This window comes from Salmo salar, chromosome 04 (assembly GCF_965601325.2).
Source record: "Salmo salar chromosome 04, fSalSal1, whole genome shotgun sequence".
NCBI lineage: Eukaryota > Metazoa > Chordata > Actinopteri > Salmoniformes > Salmonidae > Salmo > Salmo salar.
Window position 1 is genome coordinate 60366783 of NC_138294.1, and position 14802 is coordinate 60381584.

At 44.9% G+C, this 14802-nt stretch overlaps 1 protein-coding gene across 3 annotated transcripts in view; it reads right to left on the bottom strand.

Moving 5' to 3' along the window:
* Positions 1-549: 549 nt before the first annotated feature.
* mog2a (2-acylglycerol O-acyltransferase 2-A) overlaps positions 550-14802 on the bottom strand; it is a 33605-nt gene continuing 19352 nt past the window's right edge. For 2 of the 3 annotated variants that reach the window (XM_014197077.3, XM_014197078.3), the window contains 4 exons: positions 14500-14704; positions 14051-14225; positions 2457-2656; positions 550-1864 (listed from right to left, as the gene is read on the bottom strand). In XM_014197077.3, coding sequence (XP_014052552.1) covers positions 1710-1864; positions 2457-2656; positions 14051-14225; positions 14500-14704 — 735 coding nt within the window. In that variant the 3' untranslated portion in view covers positions 550-1709. 3 annotated transcript variants of the gene reach the window in all.

The window sequence follows — 14802 nt, forward strand, 5'->3', positions numbered from 1 at the left end:
GGAGACAGGCTGTGGCAACCAAAACAGCCAAATACAAACGTGAATCGATTCTTAATAGCGATACGGTTCTTTCATAATACATCAAAATAATTTCACAAATGCTAAATATATACTTAGAACTAATACAATTATTTCACGCTGATATGAAAGATAAGGTCCTTATGTTTCCAACACCATACCGAGTCGGGCTCTAAATAAAACCTCCCCCTCCGGATGGAAGATACCTTTGTGAATAGATTCTAAAGTTAGCTAGCATCTATGAATAGGTTATCTCTCCCTGTGCTTTTCTTTTTTATGGCCTAAGGGTCATCGGTCTTTGTTGAAAGTGCCTGGACACTGTCCGCTCCACACTAATATATGACCAGGTGCCAGTCTGCTGCCCGTTTGGAAATATGTCACTCTGGCCATCGCAGTCATGAAAAAAGTGTTGTGAAAGTGCACAGATAGTTTTATCGCTGAAGGACCAGGTCCAACTTCAAGCTGTCACTGACCCTTGATTAATTCATCAGGACTGGATGGGCAGCCATGTGCAAAGTTTGATACAGTGAATGAGACCTGAAATCACCTTTATTAAAATAAATGAACTGGTATTATAATAAAAACAATGCAAGTGAGAAAAATAGTATCAGTTATTTTAACAGATTTTATATTACAATATTGTGAAAAATGTATACATGACAGAGACATTAAGACAGAGACATTTAAAATTAATAAGTTGGGATTTTAAATATATACTGTAAATGGAAACTTATTAACCAGATATAGTATTATTATGTAAAAAGAGTGAGTAAAATGAGAAATATTCCCAATTTTTCCTAGTGTGTCTTTGATATAGGAGACCTAGAGGCCTTATATACTTTAAGTGAGGATACAGTGCATCACCCCATTACATGAAATCTCCATACAAATTCAACCTCTGACTTTATTTGACAGGATCTACGGACTTATACAAGTCTCGAATCGCCCAGACAGATGTCACTTCATCTGTGGATTAAGGCAAAAATGTGGCTCTAGGATAGGGTTCCCCCACTGGCGGCCCGAGGGCCGAATTTGGCTCATAGGTGGTTTTATTTGGCCCCCCAAGTTTTCTGAGCAAAAAAATTGTTTTAATTTTTTCATTGTTGGACATAAGACTGTAAAAACACCAGGAGATTAGCTCCAAGTGACTTTAATTTTAGAAATCTGTTCCCAAGTATTCCCACACATAATAGAGAGACACGTGATCATATACAAATGTAAGCAAGTTTTCGTCAAACATTATATCTGTTTGGGCTTCTTGCGGTCAATTTGCAGTCTCCAAATTATTTGTATTTATGTTCCGGCCCCCCAACCCTCCACTCAAGAAAAAAATAGGCCCGCGGCTGAATCTAGTTGACATACATAATACAGTGCTTTTAATAGCGGGAAAGATTTTTCAATATCTTGGCTAAGAATGTCCATATCAATTCCTCGTGTCACTTGTCTCCTCTAGTTTGGTCTGGATCCTTCAGGTTGTTATAGCTGTAAAGGTTTTTCTGGTTGAGGAAAGTGAAAGGACTTGGTGGTGCAACTCCAATTACAGTTTTGATGCCCTCCTCCCTTCTCTCCCCCTCCCTCTTTCAGTCTCTCTCTCTCGCTCTCTCTGTCTTTCTTCATCTTTCTCTCCCGCCGTCCCTCTCGCTCTCTCTGTCTTTATCTCTCTCTCTCTCTCTCCTGGTTGTGAGTCCTGCTCAGACAAAGCTGAGGTGTTGGTCCTCTGGCACTCCATACTTGCCCTTGTGCTCCTCAAACAGCTGGCTGAGTTCTTCTGTGTAGAGCTGATGGAGGGCGTCAAGCTCATCCACTGTGGGTTTCTCATTCTTCTCCACTCTGATTGGCCGTCCCACTGTGGAAAGGTCCAAGGGTATGCATGATGACATTACATTCAAATATAGGTTACTGTAGTAGTCACTGATGTACCACACAGCCCCACAGTGCGGGGGGGGGGGGGGGGGGGGGGGGGGGCTCATGAGCTCTGTAGGGGCCAAACCAAAAACAGGCCCTGTGAAACTGCGGTATGCCACTGGTAGTAGTGCATGATGGGCAAAAACGTATTTGCTTTTGGATATGATTTTACTCATGAGTTTACTTTTCAAGCGGGGATTGAAAATTAAATATGTCATTGTTGGGCCTTGCCAATAGATGTACACAGACAGATGACTAACTGTGTGCCAGCCACTGTTGCTGAGAAGTTGTGGCAAACTGACAATGTTACTATCTAGTAACATTCTAGTAAGTCAAATATTTCCAAGGGCAAATCTGTCCCTCTCTGATCAATATTCCTCATGTTTAAATGACAGAACCATCTCTGCCAGTTAGTTTACTCATATGAAACTTCTGCCAAAAACAACAATTGCCTTGCAACATAGAAATAGGAGAAAGCTAGAGAAATAGGATAAAAAGATTTGGCAGATATAGTGACATGGAATGTTACTCACCCACAGTGTTGATGGGCTTCCTGTAGGGCATGATACCATAGCTGTACTGGAAAATTCCCCGTGCGTGGAAGAGGGGCAGAGAGATACCCATGATGCTCTGCAGCTTGTCCTGAATCAAGCGGATCCAGGTGCCTCGAGGGTTCTCCACCTGGTCGAACAACTCATTCTCCCCGAAGGAGAAGACCGGCACCAGATGGGCACTAGGGAGGGAATGGGTAGAGGAGAGGAGTGAGGTGAAGGAGAGGGGTAGAGCAGAGGTGAGTTGAGACAGAAGTTTGGCCTTCAGTTTTGTTACGATCATCTATGAGTTTGTAACGTACAGTATATTTGTAGAGAACAGACCCAGTTTCCATTTTACTCATAGGTGTGTTGAAGTTTGTCCTAAATGATTCCACTATTGATGTAATGACATGTAAACGCTTGATTTGAGCAAGCTTTGTGTATCCCACGAAATAAGACTTGAGCTGCTGTAGATGAACTCGCTGTATTACAAACAAAATCAGGGGAAAACTGAGTTGGGTAACAATGGGGTCAGATGCCAGCGCGAACCCTGGATGGAGCTTCACTGCTGCGATTGAATGGCAGGGAGTCAACACTCGTCTCAAGTGAACAATTTTGGCTGACAGTTCCAGCAGATGAGGAGAACTTGACTCTAGAAAAGGGTTTTTCTACGAGATGACTACACATAATTTATCTCAACGTTAGAATCCTTCTTCCCCAGACGGAGGAAATTCGCCTACTCTCCAGTAACTAAGGTGGGAGTGCTTTTCTTTACCGAAACATGGCTAGATGGTTTGATAAAAAAACGTTGAGATTGAAGTTGAAAATGATGTAGTAATTAGAAAAGACCACAATCGCAAATCCGGCGGAGTTTGTATTATGTAAAATCAGATATTGTGTTTAACTATAGTTTAGATTTAAGCCATGACGAGATTGAAGCTGTGTGGTTGAACATTCTATTACCAAAATGCAAACCCATTATAGTCGGAACCTGTTACAGACCAACAGACCAGTACAAGTTTAATGAATTGTTGAAGGAGAGTTGCTGGTGATTTAATACAGACATGCTCAAAAAGGACATAGCTGCTTTTTAAACTCTTAAGAATTGTTGTAATCACTTTGCCTTACACAAGCTGATTAATGAGCCCACCAGGGTCCTTCTACCCAAACCATCATTGACCTCGTGTTGGTGTCAGATGGATCAAGGTTATCAAACAGTAGGGTTGTAAACTATGGGCTCAGTGATCATTCCATCATTTTCTGTAGTAGGAAGATTCAGAAATCCATTTTTAATTGTCAAAACTCAATAAAAATTAGGTCTATGAAGAACTATAGTGCAGATATTTTTGTTAATTGTTTGAGCAAATTAGACTGGTCTGCTGTATTGAAAAATATCTGCACTATAGTTCTTCATAGACCAATTGTTTTGTTGAGTTTTGACAATTAAAAACTATTTTCTGAACCTTCCTACTAGAAGGGCAGACCCTGGTGGGCTCATTCATCAGCTGGTGTAAGGCAAAGGGATTACCATTTTTTTAAGAGCTTTAAAAAGTAGCATTGTCCTTTTTGAGCATGTCTGTATTAAAATCTCCAGTAACAATAACCTCTGATTTACCAAAATCCATACAGTTGGAGCAAGTCTCCTCCAACAGTTCATTAAGCGAAGTTGGAAAAGGCTTAGGGCAATTTTTAATAATTGCTTTTAGATGCTGTTGACAAGCTGGCGCAATATTTTTTTGTAATTGTTGTGGAATTAAGCAAAGAACAGAAGCATGGATAAACAACATTTTAAAAGCAATTAAGCTTAGAAATGAATGCTTTCTGGAGTTCAGGAAATCCAGGACAGATTATGATTTTATTGATTATAAGAATTTAAGAAATTAGGTTAACAGGATGATAGAGAAGGTCAAGAAAGATTATTTTAATGACAAAATAGTTGAGAACAGGAACAATCCAAGTAAATTATGGAATTGTCTGAAGCTGTTAGTTTACAGTAACAGACTGAAGAACAAAACTCGAAATCTTAGCTTGGACATTGGAGGAAAGGTTACATCAGACAAGACCATGGTTGCAGACAGTATGAATAGCTATTTTACAACTATAGTTATGGGGAGAGTCAAGTCTAGCACTTTTACTCACAGCAGGGGATTCAAGTCAATGCTTTTTCATTAGAAAGGGTGGCCTTGACAACATTCCTGCCAGATTTCTACGGGATGCTGAGGTAATTATAACCCCCTGTGTAACTCACATTGTAAATCTGTATATTGAACTAGGGATTTTTCCCAGTGAACTAAAACTTGCAAGGGTCATTCATCTATATAATGAAGAGAATAGGCTAGATCATGGAAACTATCGGCCTGTCTCAATCCTGTGTATTTTATCGAAGGTCATGGAAAAGAATATGTTCGAGCAGATTGACAGTTATATTTCCTTACATAACCTACTATATGAGTTAAGGTCTGGCTTTAGGAAATCCCATTCCACCGACACTTGCCTACTATATCTAACTGACCCCATCAGGAAGGAAGTAGATGGTGGGACATTTTGTGCTATGGTTATGTTAGATCTCCAAAATGCATTTGATACAGTGGATCATGAGATTCTGTTAATCAAACGAAGAGCCATGGGCTTTAACAACTTAGTTGTAAAATGGGTTTTCTCTTATCTGCAAGGAAAAAACCAGATGATGTATGTGGATGGGACCCAGTCTAAAACCAAAATCTTGAACTTTGGGTACCCTATTTATTTTTATTTATTTCACCTTTATTTATCCAGGTAAGCTAGTTGAGAACAAGTTCTCATTTGCAATTGCGACCTGGCCAAGGTAAAGAAAAGCAGTTCGACACATACAACAACACAGAGTTACACATGGAATAAACAAACATACAATCAATAATACAGTAAAAAAATCTGTACACAGCATGTGCAAATGAGGTAGGATAAGAGAGGTAAGGCAATAAATAGGCCATGGTGGTGAAGTAATTACAATATAGCAATTAAACACTGGAATGGTAGATGTACAGAAGATTAATGTGCAAATAGAGATACTGGGGTGCAAAGGAGCAAGATAAATAAATAAATACAGTATGGGGATGAGGTAGATTAGACGGGCTATTTACAGATGAGCTATGTACAGGTGCAGTGATCTGTGAGATGATCTGACAGCTGGTGCTTAAAGCTAGTGAGGGAGGTAAGAGTCTCCAGCTTCAGAGATTTTTGCAGTTCGTTCCAGTCATTGGCAGCAGAGAACTGGAAGGAGAGGCGGCCAAAGGAAGAATTGGCTTTGGGGGTGACCAGTGAGATATATCTGCTGGAGCGCATGCTATGGGAGGGTGCTGCTATGGTGACCAGTGAGCTGAGATAAGGTGGGGTTTTACCGAACAGAGACTTGTAGATGACCTGGAGCCAGTGGGTTTGGCGACGAGTATGAAGCGAGGGCCAGCCAACGAGAGCATACAGGTCACAGTGGTGGGTAGTGTATGGGGCTTTGGTGACAAAATGGATGGCACTGTGATAGACTGCATCCAATTTGTTGAGTAGAGTGTTGGAGGCTATTTTGTAAATGACATCGCCGAAGTCGAGGATCGGTAGGATGGTCAGTTTTACGAGGGTATGTTTGGCAGCATGAGTGAAGGATGCTTTGTAGCAAAATAGGAAGCCGATTCTAGATTTAATTTTGGATTGGAGATGTTTAATGTGAGTCTGGAAGGAGAGTATACAGTCTAACCAGACACCTAGGTATTTGTAGTTGTCCACATATTCTAAGTCAGAACCGTCCAGAGTAGTGATGCTGGATGGGCGGGCAGGTGCGGGCAGCGAACGGTTGAAGAGCATGCATTTAGGTTTACTGGCATTGAAGCTCATCTGGAGGTTAGTTAACACAGTGTCCAAAGAAGGGCCAGAGGTATACAGAAAGGTGTCGTCTGCGTAAAGGTGGATCAAAGAATCTCCAGCAGCGAGAGCGACATCATTGATGTATACAGAAAAGAGAGTCGGCCCGAAAATTGAACCCTGTGGCACCCCCATAGAGACTGCCAGAGGTCCGGACAACAGGCCCTGCGATTTGACACACTAAGCTCTGTCAGAGAAGTAGTTGGTGAACCAGGCGAGGCAATCATTTGAGAAACCAAGGCTGTTGAGTCTGCCAATTTTTTACCTTTATTTAACTAGGCAAGTCAGTTAAGAACAAATTCTTATTTTCAATGACGGCCTAGGAACAGTGGGTTAACTGCCTTAACTGCCAATAAGGATGTTATGATTGACAGAGTCAAAAGCCTTAGCCAGGTCGATGAATACAGCTGCACAGTAATGTCTCTTATCGATGGCGGTTATGATATCGTTTAGGACCTTGAGCGTGGCTGAGGTGCACCCATGACCAGCTCTGAAACCAGATTGCATAGGGGAGAAGGTACGATGAGATTCGAAATGGTCGGTAATCTGTTCGTTAACTTGGCTTTCAAAGACCTTAGAAAGGCAGGGTAGAATAGATATAGGTCAGTAGCAGTTTGGGTCTAGAGTGCCTCCCCCTTTGAAGAGGGGGATGACAGTGGCAGCTTTCCAATCTGTGGGAATCTCAGACGATACGAAAGAGGTTGAACAGGCTAGTAATAGGGGTTGCAACAATTTCGGCAGATCATTTTAGAAAGAGAGGGTCCAGATTGTCTAGCCCGGTTGATTTGAAAGGGGTCCAGATTTTGCAGCTCTTTCAGAACATCAGCTATCTGGATTTGGGTGAAGGAGAAGTGGAGGAGGTTTGGGCGAGTTGCTGTGGGGAGCGCAGAGCTGTTGACCGGGGTAGGAGTAGCCAGGTGGAAAGCATGGCCAGCCGTAGAAAAATGCTTATTGAAATTCTCAATTATTGTGGATTTATCGGTAGTGACAGTGTTTCCTAGCTTCTGTGCAGTGGGCAGCTGGGAGGAGGTGCTCTTATTCTCCATGGACTTTACAGTGTCCCAGAACCATTTTTGAGTGTGTACTACAGGATGCACATTTCTGTTTGGAAAAGCTAGCCTTAGCTTTCCTAACTGCCTGTGTATATTGGTTCCTAACTTCCCTGAAAAGTTGCATATCACGGGGGCTATTTGATGCTAATGCAGAACGCCACAGGATGTTTGGAGTTAGGTCTGGAGTTAACCAAGGGCTATATCTATTCCTGGTTCTACATTTTTTGAATGGAGCATGCTTATTTAAGATGGTGAGGAAGGCACTTTTAAAGAATAACCAGGCATCCTTTACTGACGGGATGAGGTCAATGTCATTCCAGGATACCCCTGCCAGGTCGATTAGAAAGGCCTGTTCACTGAAGTGGTTTAGGGATTGTTTGACAGTGATGAGGGGTGGTCGTTTGACCGCAGACCCATTACTGATGCAGGCAATGAGGCAGTGATTGCTGAGATCTTGGTTGAAAACAGCAGAGGTGTATTTGGAAGGCGAGTTAGTTAGGATGATATCTATGAGGGTGCCCATGTTTACGGATATGGGGTTGTACCTGGTAGGTTCATTGATAATTTGTGTGAGATTGAGGGCATCAAGCTTAGATTGTAGGATGCCGGGGTGTTAAGCATGTCCCAGTTTAGGTCACCTAGCAGCACGAGCTAAGAAGATAGATGGGGGGCAATCAATTCACATATGGTGTGCAGGGCACAGCTGGGGGCAGAGGGTGGTCTATAGCAAGCGGCAACGGTGAGAGACTTGTTTCTGGAAAGTTGAATTTTTAGAAGTAGAAGCTCAAATTGTTTTGGTACAGACCTGGATAGTAAGACAGAACTCTGCAGGCTATCTCTGCAGTAGATTGCAACGTCGGCTCCTTTGGCATTTCTATCTTGTCGGAAAATGTTATAATTAGGGATGGACATTTCAGTGGTTTTGGTGGCCTTCCAAAGACAGGATTCAGACATGGCTAAGACATCCGGGTTGGCCGAATGTGCTAAAGCAGTGAATAATCAAACTTAGGAAGTAGGTTTCTAATGTTAACATGCATGAAACCAAGGCTTTCACGGTTACAGAAGTCAACAAATGAGAGCACCTGGGGAGTAGAAGTGGAGCTAGCCACTGCAGGTCCTGGATTAACTTCCACATCACCAGAGGAGCAGAGGAGAAGTAGGATAAGAGTACGGCTAAAGGCTATAAGAACTGGCTGTCAAGCACGTTCGGAACAGAGAGTAAAAGGAGCAGGTTTCTGGGCATGATAGCATAGATTCAAGGCATAATTTACAGACAAAGGTATGGTAGGAAGAGAGTACATTGGAGGTAAACCTAGGCATTGAGTAATGATGAGATAGATAGTCTCTAGAGACGTTTAAACCAGGTGATGTCATCACATATGTCGGAGGCGAAACAACATGGTTGGTTAAGGCATATTGAGCAGGGCTGGAGGGTCTACAGTGAAATAAGACAGTAATCACTAACCAGGACAGTAATGGACAAGGCATATTGATATTAGGGAGAGGCATGCGCAGCCAAGTTAATCGTATGTGTCCAGTGAGTGGTTGGGCTGGCTGGGGACACGGCGATTCAGACAGTTAGCAGGCCGGGGCTAGCAAGCTAGCAGTTAGCAGGCCGGGGATAGCAAGTTAGCAGTTAGCAGGCCGGGGCTAACAAGTTAGCAGTTAGCAGGCAGGGGCTAGCAAGTTAGCAGTTAGCAGGCCGGGGCTAACAAGTTAGCAGTTAGCAGGCAGGGGCTAGCAAGTTAGCAGAAGGGCCTTAGAGGGACGTCGCAATGGGGGAAAGTCTGTTTTTGCCTCCTCGTGCGGTGACGTCGGTAGACCAGTCATGGAATTCCGTAAGGGAGTGTGCTGGGTCCACTTTTCTTTCTGTTGTATATACATTATCTGAAATCTGTATATGTGACCTTTCCCTCTATGCAGATGATTCTGCACTGTTGGTTTCCCACAAAGACAAAAATGTGGTTGAGAAAGCCCTCAGTGCTGAACTTCTGAATGTCAGTAAATGGCTATGACAATAACCTACATGTTTCAAACAGACCACCATAGTCCCTGTGCCCAAGAAAGCTAAGGTAACCTGCCTAAATGATTACCGCCCCGTAGCACTCATGTCGGTAGCCATGAAGTACTTTGAAAGGATGGTCATGACTCGCGTTAACACCAAACCCTAGACCCACTGTAAGGATCGATGCAGGAGATGAGAAGCAGGTACAGGGAGTGAAGGTTTAATAGTTGACGGACATGAAACGGAACAGCATCTGGACAGGAACACATAACAACAATTAATGCGGACACAGGGAACACCACCGAGGAACAGACAGATATACAGGGGGTAATCAACAACGTGAAGGAGTCCAGGTGAGTCCAATGAGCCTGTTGTGCGTTTTGATGGTGTTAGATGCGTGTTAAGGGGTAACCCTTGAACTCCCTCACTTTGTTGATTGCCCCTGCATATATGTCTGCTCCTCTGTTTTGTTCCCAGTAGTAGCATTGTTTGTTGTGTGTTCACTCCCTGCACCTGTTTCTCATCTCCTGTGTTGGGCGTTACAGAATGCTACTACGAATACAAGAAGCATCAGGGTTTTGTTTAGTTGGTGACGTCGGGCTTGGATTCCGCCGCCGATGGAACCGGGGGTGCCTAAGCTGGCTCGAGAGGTTTCCTTGCCCCGGTTGGCTCGGCAGGTACCCATCCCACATCACGCTTCAGCCGGCTCGTCAGGCTCCTATGCATCAGCCGGCCATGAGTTATTTTGTTTTGTTGGTGACGTCGGGCTTGGATTCCACCACCGATGGAACCAGGGGTGCCTACGCTGGCTCGTCAGGCTGTCACGCCCTAGCTGGCTCGAGAGGTTTCCTTGCCTCAGTTTGCTCGGCAGGTTCCCATCCCACGTCATTCTTCAGCTGGCTCATGGGGCTTCTTCGCTGCTGCGGGATCGTCAGGCTGTCATGCCTCAGCCGGCCCGTCCAGCTCACCAAGGTGGGACACCGGGTGAAACCCCTGGGGGGGGGGGGGGGTACTGTCACACCGAGCGGCTCCAGGGCACCAGGCTACCCGTCATTACACCCACCTGTTACCTCCATTGCGCGCATCTGCACTCATTGGACTCACCTGAACTCCATCACTTTGTTGTGGGCCCTACATATATGTCCGCTCCTCTGTGTTGTTCGCTGTAGTAGCATTGTTTGTCGTGTCGTGTTTATGTCCAGAGGCTGTTCTTATTCCGTTGCATGTCCGTCTATATTATATGGTTCACTCCCTGTACCCGCTTCTCATCTCCTGCGTTGGGCATTACACAGGGAGGGGGAGCAGGAGCAGACGTGAAACCAACTCCAATTCACATACCACACCAACTGATCCACAGATGACGCAATCGCACTCCACACTGCCCTTTCCCAACTGGACAAAAGGAACACCTATGTGAGAATGCTGTTCATTGACTACAGCTAAGCGTTCAACATCATAGTACCCACAAAGCTCATCACTAAGCTAAGGACCCTGGGACTAAACACCTCCGTCTGCAACTGGATCCTGGACTTCCTAACGGTCCGCCCCCAGGTGGTAAGGGTAGGCAACAACATATCTGGCACGCTGATCCTCAACACTGGGGCCCCTCAGGGGTGTGTGCTTAGTCCCCTCCTGTACTCCCTGTTCACCCACTACTGCGTGGCCAAGCACAACTCCAACACCATAATTAAGTTTGCTGATGACACAACAGTAGTAGGCCTGACCAACAACAATGATGAGACGGACCATAGGGAGGAGGTCAGAGACCTGGCAGTGTGGTGCCAGTGTAACAGTGTAGGTTCCGTCCCTCTCTTCGCCCCAACCCGGGCTCGAACCAGGGACCCTTGCACACATCAACAACTGACACCCCACGAAGCATCGTTACCCATCGCGCCACAAAAGCCACGGCCCTTGCAACGCAAGGGGAAACCCTACTTCAAGTCTCAGAGCGAGTGACGTCACTGATTGAAACGCTATTAGCGCGCACCACCGCTAACTAACTAGCCATTTCACATCGGTTACACTCACCCCCCCTTTGACCTCCTCCGTTTTCCGCAGCAACCAATGATCCGGGTCAACAGCATCAATGTCACAGTGTAGGTTCCGTCCCTCTCTTCGCCCCAACCTGGGCTCGAACCAGAGACCCTTGCACACATCAACAACTGACACCCCACGAAGCATCGTTACCCATCGCGCCACAAAAGCCGCGGCCCTTGCAACGCAAGGGGAAACCCTACTTCAAGTCTCAGAGCGAGTGACGTCACTGATTGAAACGCTTTTAGCGCGCACCACCGCTAACTAACTAGCCATTTCACATCGGTTACACCAGGACAACAACCTCTCCCTCAATGTGAGCAAGACAAAGGAGCTGATCATGGACCATAGGAGAAAGGAGGGCCAAACAGGCCCCCGTTAACATCGACGGGGCTGAAGTGGAGCAGGTCGAGAGGATAAGGGCACAAGGCGAGACCCAAATGCAGACACAGGAGGCAGATGGTTGAGCTCTGATATTTATTATAACAAAAGGGGCTGGCAAAAGGCAGGTTGGGTACAGGCGAGAGTTCATAAACCAGGTCAGAGTCCAAACAGTACCAGGTGATAGGCAGCCTCGAGGTCTGGACAGGCAGGGTTTCAGTAACCAGGTCCAAGTCCAGACGGTACAAGACAATAGGCAGGCTTGAGGTCAAGGCAAGAAGAAAGGTCAGGCAGGAGGGTTTGGTGTCAGGACAGGTAAGGGACAAAACCAGGAGGGCTAGGAAAAACAGAGACTGGGAAAAATAGGAGCAAGGACAAAAACGCTGGTTGACTTGGCAAAACAAGACAAACTGGCACAGAGAGACAGGAAACACAGGGATAAATACACAGGGGGATAATAAGCGACACCTGGAGGGGGTGGAGACACGCACAAGAACAGGTGAAACAGATCAGGGCGTGACAGAGCGTTTGAAGTTCCTTGGTGTCCACATCACCAACGAACTATAATGGTCCAAACACACCAAGACAGTTGTGAAGAGGGCATGACAACACCTTTACCCCCTCAGGAGACTGAAAAGATTTGGCATGGGTCCCCAGATCCTCAAAAAGTTCTACAGCTGCACCATTGAGAGCATCCTGATCGGTTGCATCTGACCATAAGGCGCTACAGAGTGTAGTGCGCGTAGGGCCCAGTACATCACCGGGGCCCAGCTTCCTGACATCCAGGACCTTTATACGATTATATAGGCGGTGTCAGAGGAAGGCCCAAAAGATTGTCAAAGACTCCAGTCACCCAAATCATAGACTGTTCTCTCTGCTACCCCTAGACCATAAGACTGCTGAACAATTAATCAAATGGCCACCCAGACTATTTACATTGAACACAACCCCCACCCCGCCCGCTGCTACTCGTTGTTTATTATCTATCTTTGCATAGTAATTTCACAAATTACCTCGATTAACCTGTACCCCCACACATTGACTCGGTACTCCCTGTATATAGCCTCGTTATTGTCATGTAATTTTGTTGTGTTACTTTTTGATTATTATTTTGTAAATATTTTCTTTACTCCATTTCTTGAACCGCATTGTTGTTTAAGGGCTTATAAGTAAATACCTGTTGTATTTGGTGGATGTGACAAATAAAATGTGATTTATTTGATTTGTCACTACACCTTGGAAAAACAGAGTCGCTCTTGTACTGGTCCAATGAGAAACTGAGGAAATCCCCTGATTTTAAGGTGGTAGTAGGTGACAGTGGTCACAGCAAAATACTCAGTTAATTATCTTGGATGTGTGCTAGATGACCATCTGACAGGGAGAGCATGGCACGAAAAGTTATCTCCAAAGTGAACCATAAAATTAGGTTCAAGGCAAGAACCTCCAAATATCTGGATAAGAATGCAATGGTGGCATTGGCAGGGGCTCTTGTTCAGTGCCACTTCAACCATGCGTGCTCTTCCTGGTACAATAGTGCCCCCAACATAATTACAAATAAATTGCAGACATCTCAGAACAAATTAGTCAGGATTATTCTTAATCTTCCAGCACGTACTCATCTTGACCATTCCCACTTTGAAAGCCTCAGATGGCTCAAAGTGGAGGAGAGAGTTTCTCAGATGAAATTGTGTCATGTACATAAGATAGTCCATAGTATGGTCCTCAGGTACCTATGTAACTACTTTAACTTGTTCTGGGATAACCATAACTATTCCACTAGAAGGATTTAATAGTGGTATGGTGAAATAAATGTTTTTGTACTCAGCTGCACCCCCCCCCCCCCCCCCTCACCCTTACAAAAGGACCACAATGGAAATGGTGATATCCTTGACGATTTTCTTACATTTTATGTTGCGGCGTCACCGGCTGGAGCGCCCTCATATATGTATTTTAAAAATAGTCTAATAAATTCAATCAATCATGGTGTCACTTCACTTGTCCCTCTGTATGCCATTTGGTGCTTGCATGCTCCCAATTGAAATTCCTAAAGGGCTTACACGTCACTATTTCAGTAAGCCATCCACAAGTACACACTGTGAACATTAATATCAAACTATGATGAAGTGATTGACACAGTTGAAGTCACTTGTGTAACCATGAGAGTAGTTATAAGATTTAATCAGAGACACAGGCAGTAAAATGTACTCTTCCACCTCTGGCCCTGGTGTTACCCATGTTCCATTGCCAGTTTGACGAAGCCCTTCTTATTGGCTAATTGAATGATGAAGGCGCCAGGGCGTGCGTCAAGGGCCTCGGGGGCTCCTCCTACTGCTATAACAACGGCATTCCCACCTCCCTGTCGACGTAACAGATAGCTGGCACTCTCCTTGTCCGAAGGAATCAGACCTGGGACACACAGTAGACACTGAGATCAGGTGTAGTTAACAGTGGGGGGGGGGGGGGGGGGGGGGGGGGGTTGGTACACTATTCTTCACTGTCGAACAAACATGTTAATTTGTATCATGATGGTTGTCCCTAATCAATCTATCAGTAATCTATCAATCTATCAGTAAATCAATGAATCAGATGTATTTATATTGCCATCTTGTTTTACAGCAACATCTGTCACAAAGTGTTTCACAGTATCCCTGCCTTGACCTCTAACCCCAACCCCACTAACCTGCCATCATGATGTAGTCTCTGAAGAAGGGGGCTCTGAACCAGAGAGGTAGCATCAGCAGAAAGCTGTCCAGGCCAGGGAACAGTTTCCTGAAGCCTGTAGCGTACGTGCAGAAGTTAATGAAGGCTCCAGCCACCAGGACCCCATGGGGATGGAAACCAAGGATGTAGTTCTGCCTGGGGTCCAAGTCTGCTGTCTTCACCAGCTGCAATACAACACAGAGCGGAGTCACTGCTAAGGACCTCAATACTCAACATAGTTATGCACAACTGCACAACACAGTATACAGGATGCATCAAATTA